Source organism: Dryobates pubescens, chromosome 17 (genome assembly GCF_014839835.1).
Source record: "Dryobates pubescens isolate bDryPub1 chromosome 17, bDryPub1.pri, whole genome shotgun sequence".
Classification (NCBI taxonomy): Eukaryota; Metazoa; Chordata; class Aves; order Piciformes; family Picidae; genus Dryobates; species Dryobates pubescens.
In genome coordinates this window covers 8812480-8821176 of record NC_071628.1, presented here as the reverse complement: position 1 = coordinate 8821176, position 8697 = coordinate 8812480, and the positions used below count along the sequence as shown (strand labels likewise).

Here is an 8697-nt window from a genome sequence, read left to right as displayed (position 1 = left end):
CAGTTCAGAAGACAACCATGTCCTGGGCTGATACTCAGAAGTGTGGGCAGCAGGTGGAGGGAGGGGATATTGCCCCTCTCTAATGCTTTAAACTAAAAGAGGAAGATTCAGACTAGATAGAAGGAAGACATTTCTTACACCAAGGGTCGTGAAACCCTGTCCCAGGTTGACCAGAGAGGTGGAAGACAACCTGACCTGGAGTAGTTCTAGTGATGGGGCATCTGGGGCTCTGAGCAACCTTCTCTAGTTGAAGATGTCCCTGCTGACTGCAGCAAGGTTGGACTAGATGATCTTAACCATGCTTTCCAAACCAAACCATTCTATGATTCTATAACAACACATTATTCTCCATTTCTCCAGGTTGCTTTGTCTTTGATTTTCACATCTCCTCAAAGGCACAAAACTCAAAAAGTCTGGCAAGATGAAGCAAAACTCCAGACAGTTTGCTATGGAGCACAATAATTAGCCATAAAAAGAAAAAAAAGTGTCCCTCTTGAATGGGGATCAAGATCAGCAAGATCATCAAGCAGTCAAGGTCAAACTCTCCTACAGTCTTCTGTAAATATAAAGGGAAACACTACATTTGCTTAACTGCAGTGAAGCAGATTTAGATGAGACACTAAAAAACTCTTTTCTAACAGTAAAGATAGTTAGTTAAGCACTGGAACAGATGGCCTAGGGAGACTGTGGAGTTGTTGTCTCCAAAAGTTTTCAGAACAGGTTAGAAGAACATCTGTCTGCAATATTACAGGTAGAGGTAATTCTGCCTGGAGGTCTGGATAACCTCTCAACATCCTTTTTAGACTTGCTTTCGGGGCGAGGTGTGTGTGGAACCAAAACAAACAAAAAGCCCCACAAAATTTAGGTGGAAGACTTGAGAAAGAGAGTGGCAATCTGCGATGTATTTCTTATTTTACTTCAGTATTTACTATTTCCCAGTTTGGTTCAGCCCCTCCTGCACCAGCTCAGTGATTTACAGTCCCTTCCTAAAGCATCTCTGGTGAAGACAGTATTAAACCCAAGAATAAACCTTTCATTTGCTTCACTAAATACCTGTGGCTGAGCAGGAACCTGCAGCTCAGATTCCAAGTGCTGAGCTGGGTATGTCCGCACCGGCTTTGATTTCTTTGCCGAAGCCATGGAGCTGCTGGGTGGGAGTGGTGCAACGTTACCTTTACTAGAGAAGTAAGTGCCATACATTGCTTCCTTTGAGTTTGGGAAGATGATGGTGGCTGCATCCTCAGGGTCCACCCTACTACTAATTTCTCCTGTACCAAAAAAAAGATTGACCATAGGTGTCATTGTTAGAAGCACAAAACAAGGAGATCAAACTGATGAATCACTGCAAATGAGATGCTGGATCGGCTGTTGTAAATCATGACTTACAGTCACACAAGCTTTACACCAACTCTAACAGTCAGATCTTCAGAGTCAGGGGCTATGACTCCATGTTTTAGGGGCTCTGAATTTGAAACCTGCAGGTAGGAACCAACCAGGATTTCAGAAATTAACAGGGACCAAATCCTCACAAGGATTAAGAAACTGGATGCCCACTCAGCTGTGGGACACAGGATGCACATCTACATCTTGCACCAGTACAGGTTAGGGGTTGACCTGCTGGAAAGCAGCTCTATGAAGAACCACCATGGAGTCTTGGTTGACCCTATGCTGGCTGTAAGAGAACAACATACCCTTATGGCTAGTGGTATCCTGGGGTGTGACCAGCAGGGAGGTTGAAGGAGGTTATCCTGCCCCTCTACTCTGCCCTAGTAAGGCCTCATCTGGAATACTGGGTCCAGTTCTGCACTCCCCAGTTCAACAGAAACAGAACTGCTAGATAGAGTGCAACAGAGAGCTATAAGTATGGTTGAGGGAATAGGACATCTCTTAGGAGGAAGAGTTGAGAGACCTGAGGCTGTTTAGCCTGAAGAGAATTCAGAGAGGAGATCTGATCAATGGTTACAAATACCCCAAGGGTGGGTGTCAAGGTAACGGCACCACTCTTTTCACTGGTGCCCAGGGACAGGACAAGGGGCACAGAGACAAACTGGAACACAGGAAGTTCCACCTGAACAGAAGGTGAAACTTCTTTGCTGTGAGGGTGGCAAACCACTGGAAAAGGTTGCTCAGAGAGGTTGTGGAGTCTCCTTCTCTGGAGACTTCCAAATCACCCTGGATGTGTTCCTGTGTGGTTGGCCCTGAGAGGACACCCAGACAAGGGGGTGCTCCAGAGGTCCCCTCCAACCCCTACCATTCTGTGATCTTTATGCATTTAGTATTTCTAAGAACTTGAGCGAGTGCTCTTTAAGCATTACTTTCCTTGTGAGATAAAAAAGGGCCTGGAAGTGAAGTTGCAGATGCGACTGATGGTTGTTATCAACCCTCTGTACTCACCTAGAGTTGATTTCTTGTGCTGTCTGTGAAATTCATGGAAAGGTGCTGCTCTTGATACAACAGGAGGTATCTGGAGAGTTTTCTTTGCTACTGAAGTGATAAGCCTTTGTTCAGTCAGGCTCAAAACACCTGCAGGAAGATGACATTACTGAGCAATTCATATATATATATTCCAGCTATGAAAGAAAATAATTAGCAGCAATAAAGAAAGGGTTAAACAAAGGCAGACCCAACTTCTTCCCATTTCAAACTAAAACTGAAAAAGCAGCAGCTTTCTTTTAATGAAAGACTTGTGTCTTTCAATATTTTACCTTCAAGGAAGGTGAGCTTTGCCTATAAAAATTGATAAATACATGAAAGATATTGTACTGGTGCTGATTCTCAGAAGGAATTATGGTTGTACAGTGGCAGTTTAATATGCAGAATGGATGAGAAACAACTCCTGTAAACCACAATGTAGCCATGAATATGGACTGATTGCTAAAATAGTCCAAGTGCAGGTCTAGTTAGGATTGAATGATTGCATGATTAATAACCAGACATTAATCATGGCTGTTTATTTTGACTATGTTATTTAGTCACACAAAAACCCTCCACCATGTGCAATTCTCCTCTCCAGCAGCAACTGAACTCTTAATTACAAGATAGCTGACTCAGGGAGGATGATTCTTAACACTGAAACACAGAATCATTTTGGTTGGAAAAGACCATTCTCTAACTCTACCAAAGCTGGTGCTAAACCATGCTTCTCAGCACCACATCTCTGAGACTTTTAAATGCCTCCAGGGATGGGGATTCAATCACCTCCCTGGGGAGCCTGTTCCAGGGTTTGAGAACCCTTTCTGTAAAGAAGTTTCTTCTAATATCCCACCTAGACCTCCCCTGGGGCAACCTGAGGCCATTTCCTCCTGTACTATCACTTGTTATCAGGGAGAAGAGACCAAGCCCCACCTGGCTCCAGCCTCCTTTCAGGGAGTTGCAGAGAGCCAGAAGGTCTCTCCTCAGCCTTCTTTTCTCTAGGATGAAAAAACCCACTTCCCTCAGCTACTCCTAACAAGACCTGTTCTTCAGACCCTTCACCAGCTTTATTGCCCTTCTCTGGGCCTGCTCCAGTACTTCAACGTCCTTTTGGGAGCAAGGGCCCCAAAACTGAACACAGGTAATCAGACGCAGCATTTGTTTTCCACTCTCCCATCTGTAACAAGTTCCCAATCTCTTTCTTGTGAAGGCAACATAACATTCACCATGCCCAAAGTTAGCTATCACACAGAGGTAAGTAGTCTGGAGTTGATCTCCACCCTTTATGACATTCAGTTCTTACAAGTTTTGAGGTGCCAGAAAACTTGATTAGCAGGTATCTACTGCAAACAGCAAATGACACTGCATAAGCAGCATGCATCTGGTGGCAACAGTACCCAGGGGGGGCTTTCTGTGACTCACCTTTTGTTGTATCTTCTTCTAACAGAGGTAAGGTAGAATCCATATACTGAGAGTCAGGCCAATCAGACAGGTTAATCTAGGAAGAGATAGAATCTTCTTTTAACAAAGAAATCTGGGAGCTGGGAAGACACTTTTCTACTCCTGCAGTAATAAATATAATTGCTGCTGTGAAGAGTTTCATTAAGATTTAATAATGTGCCAGCATAAGCACTGCTTTTACAACTTATGAACATGCTATGGTATTGGCTACTGTCATTACTTTAGTAATTTAAAATAAAGTTAATTAAATTGATGTCTTTTGACTTCTGCTTTGCAAAAATTAGTGTGCTAGTTAATAAAGGAATCACAAGAATTTTACCCAATTATACTGTAAATATAGTAGTTTTTGACAGAAGAGTCTTGAAATATATCAAATGCATACACAGGCAAGGTACCAGAAAGAAGAGGAAGTACTTTCAAATATGTAAATGAATTCTCACTGGAAAGAATACCAATGGAACTAAAAAATGTGAAACTACTCACAAATCAGGGAATGGTATCACAGACTTTGGAAGTTTCAGGGTTTCTCAGTGACACTGCCTGATAACAGGATGTGAAAACATGTGCCCCACAGCCTGGGCTAATGTGGGGGTTAAAGCTTGCTTACTTCCCCAGTGGATCCTGCTGGTTCTAAGGGGCAGGAATCCAAGAAGTGGCACATGTCACTTTGGGACAGTGCTGTCATGTGTCTTACTACTCACTGCACATATAGAGTTTTGTGCAAGGCAAGAGGTATAGTCATGGAATCAGACTGTTTTGGGTTGGAAGGGACCATAATTCACAGAATCACAGAATTGGCAGGGTTGGAAGGGACCCCAAGGATCAATCAGTTCCAACGTCCCTGCCCTGGGCAGGGACACCTTCCACTAGATCAGGGTGCCCAGAGCCATATCCAGCCTGGCCTTAGAAACCTCCAGGGATGAGGCTTCCACCATCTCCCTGAGCAACCTGTTCCAGTGTCTCACCACCCTTATGGTGAAGAATTCCTTCCTAATGTCTAATCTAAAATCACCTCCTCTAGCTTGGATCTATTCCCCCTAGTCCTATCACCACCCGACACCCTAAAAAGCCCCTTCCCAGCTTTCTTGTAGTGAATAACATCAACCATCAACTTCATAGAAAAAAAAGGCAATTCTAAAGAACTGTTTCTACTCCTAATGGGGAAATGAGAGATATCAAAACCAACTATTATAAATTTTCCTCTTAATTTGTATAACAGCACTGTCCACAAGAGGTATTAGGGAGAGAGAAATGATGTCCACTTTACCATAATGGAGAATCTTTCAGAGAAATCACAGGCACTCATTTCAGTTATGGCCATTATGAAGCATTATGCTTTAAGGGCTTGAGATGTATGAAACTCCATGTTCTTGTGTTCCAAGAAAATAGCAATAAGCCTATAATAAAGATTAACTTTATAGCAGCTGGCATGGAGAGTGGCTGGATACTGAGAAAAGGTAATAATAAACCACTTTTCTGCTCATTCTTGGGCCCAGCAGTTTGAGGAGACAACAAAAATATGTAAAAAGAAAGAAATTTAATTAAACAGTGCTTCCTTTTTCAGGCTATTGCTGTAGAGCTGATTTTACTCTTGGTCAGTTTTATCCCAGTTTAAATCCCAGGAGTTTTGTTATTGTAAACAGCACTATGAAGCATAAGTATTTCATTTGGGTTCATAGAGATGTAATGAGCTACAAAGGAAAACAATTCAGGTGGGGTGTGAGTTCAACAACAGCCTGGAAGGGGTTTGTTGTTCATATTTCTTTTAACTGCAAATATTTAATTCTTCTTTTCTGCATCCTTTAATTTCTAGGAAGTCCACAGCAAGTGCCACATTAAAGGACAGATGCAAGTGTAATGTGATTTAAGCTCATTTACACTGCAGCATCACTACAATTCACTTCATTATAGCACAGGCAACACAGTGGGACTATGGAGCTGACCCAAAACAGCTAGCTACTCCCAGACTCTACTTCTTCCATGGTCTTCCAGCACTTTATTTACTGTATAAGCTGCTCTCTTGGAGACTGCAGTGAGGTATCAAAGCAAAATTTGACAAAACACTTTCATCCTTCAGTTATTTTCAGTAAAATTAAGCCAACTAATCACAGTAAGACCTTAAAAATAATGAGTATTGCAAGAAAATTATTTTTAGCATCATTGTATCATTTTATTACCTTTACTCAGTGGTTTAATTAAAAAAGATATTGAAAAGATTGCATCTTTTTAAAAGGTGTTCAGTTGCCTTCCATCTGTCAGTGCAATTTAAAACCTTTACTCACACCCATGGCTTTTATGGCACAATGAAAACATAGGGAATTTTATTTCCAGCTAAAGATGAGGAGAAACTTCTTTGGTGTGAGGGTGCTGGAGCAGGCTGCCCAGAGAGGTTGTGGAGTCTCCTTCTTTGGAGAGATTCCAAATCCACCAGGACATTGTGATGCTGGGTAAGCTGCTGTAGGTGTCCCTACTTTAGCAGGGGGGTTGGACTGGATGATCTCCCGAGGCCCCTTCCAACTCCACCACACTGGGCTTCTGAACAAAACATTCTCTAGAACCATGCTCCTAACAAGCATTTTCATGTTTATGGTGCAGACAGACTCAAAACACCACAGAAGCAATGGTTCACACCCTGTCCAACACTAACCTGTAGGCACCTCACCCGCAAGCACCTCACCTGCTTCCTCTCTGGAGGATCTGTCACTGCTACAAGGTGATTGGAACCTCAAACTTCTTCCTGCATGAATGTGTTTTGGTGAAGGTTGAGGATTGCCACTCAGCAAATGTGCTCTGCAGAGGTCAACACACAGCCTGCCTCATCACAGGTACTTTTAAAGTACAGTTTTATGGGGCTAGAAGGGAGCACTTCAGTTGCAGTGCAGACTAAGGCTTACTTGCCTTAAAATATGCTTGGAGTGTGCTGAAAAACTATTTTTTTCATTTCAAGCACTTCTGAGTGTAATTAACCTGGGACATGAGAAAAAAACAATTCTATTACCCTTTCTAAAGTGTTTTTCTCCTGTGGATAAACCTCTCCCCACTTGATTTTTCTTTTTGCTTGATTTTAAATAGGGCACTTGTTGTAACACCACAGGGATTTTGAGATTAGTTCTCTATTTGTTTTCTTTTTACCTAGACAGCAATATTTAAGTAGAACAACTTTTGGGTTTAAATATGTTATAAATATGTTTTTCTTCCAGAAAAAGAACAGAGACTAGTACTAAATACAGAGAAAAGATGAATACTATCATGTACCAAACCCACAGTTTATTACCTGAGATATCATGACCAGATTTGGTGGGTGTTAGAAAACCACTAAGCTTGATAGTCATGGTAGAAAAGGTTTAACAGAGGGATCTATGATTAAGGTTCAACAAGGACAAGCGCTTGGTCCTATGCTTGGATCACAACAGCCCCATAGAAACTCTAGGCTTGGGGAAGAGTGGCTGGAAAGTGCCCAGTGGAAAAGGACCTGGGGGTGTTGGTCAACAGTCAGCTGAAGATGAGCCAGCGATTGCCCGGGTGGCCAAGAAGGCCAACAGCATCCTGGCTTGGATCAGCAATAATGAGGCCAGCTGCACTACAAACTGATTGTCCCCTTGTACTCAGCACTAGTGAGGCTACACCTCAAATCCTGGGTCCAGTTTTGGGCCCCCCTCCCCAGAAAGGACAGCGGGGTGATGGAACATGTGAATAGAGGAGAAAGAGTAAGCACTAGTTCATGTTAGCTAGGCTTTTGAAGCTAATTGATCGTGGCATTATATAACTATACATTATACAAGCAAGGTAAAGTATAGTTTAGATAAACTCACTGCAAGAAAGATGCAAAGCTGCTTTGATAAGTAATTCAGGGCCTGTTCCCTGAGTGTTTCAAATCCATAGATCCTGCTGTTCACACAGAAGGAGGTATCTAAGTTTTAAAGGTAGACTTCAGATTGTAAAAAAAACCTCAAACGGAGTTTGGGCAAAGCTGCTAAATGATTTCCACTCTTTCCTCTCAACCACAGAATCATATACATAACAGAAACAGTGCTTAGAAGTGATCTCTGTAGGACATCAGGTCCAATCTTGACTCTACCACCCACAACAAACCAAGGCTTTGGTTTTTGTTCTTGATGAGAACTACTGCAGGATTTCATTGGAGCAGGCTGCCCAGAGAGGTTGTGGAGTCTCCTTCTCTGGAGAGATACCAAACCCATGTGGACATTGTGATCCTGGGCAACCTGCTGTGGGTGCCTCTGCTTTAGCAGAGGGATTGGACTGGATGATCTCCAGAAGTACCTTCCAACCCCACCATGCTGGGATTCTGGGAATTTATTTTATAGTTTCACAGCCTTATGGTTTAAACAGTCTCTGTATGAGATTTAACAGGTGAACAGTTTTTATACCTGGACATCAAGAAGATTTCCAAGCAGGAAAATTGTACAGGAAGCAGAAATTTATCCTTCTCATTCCAATTTACATAGTTCAGCATTTTGCCTACCTACCAATTAATACAATTTCCCTTAGAGGTAAAATACTGAAACTATCCATAGATATTATTTCCCTCAGATTTTGTTTATTTGTAGAAAATAAAGTCTCATTTCATTAGAAAACCTAACATTAAACCTTTGCTAGGGAGCAACTAAGCATCTTTAACAACAGGTCTTCTACATTATTCGTACCTACTCTAAGCTCTTAGAGAAACCAGAGATGGCTCTGAATTGTCAGTTTTCCACAAACCTGGAGAAATCAAGCCTTGCTCCTTTTATGGCCTCCATTAGCTTTCCCAGAGATTTGACTATGAAAACTCTGCCCTAACAGGTGCAAAAGAGAATAGATGGA

The 8697-nt window shown here is 42.2% G+C and overlaps 1 protein-coding gene across 1 annotated transcript in view; it reads right to left on the bottom strand.

The window, feature by feature from the left end:
- Window positions 1-3904, bottom strand: part of IQCH (IQ motif containing H) — a 59526-nt gene extending 55622 nt beyond the window's left edge. The window contains exons 1-3 of the mRNA XM_054169160.1: window positions 3835-3904; window positions 2395-2523; window positions 1054-1268 (exon numbers count right to left, since the gene is read on the bottom strand). Coding sequence (XP_054025135.1) covers window positions 1054-1268; window positions 2395-2523; window positions 3835-3877 — 387 coding nt within the window. The 5' untranslated portion in view covers window positions 3878-3904. The remainder of the gene's footprint in view (window positions 1-1053; window positions 1269-2394; window positions 2524-3834) is intronic.
- Window positions 3905-8697: the final 4793 nt, after the last annotated feature.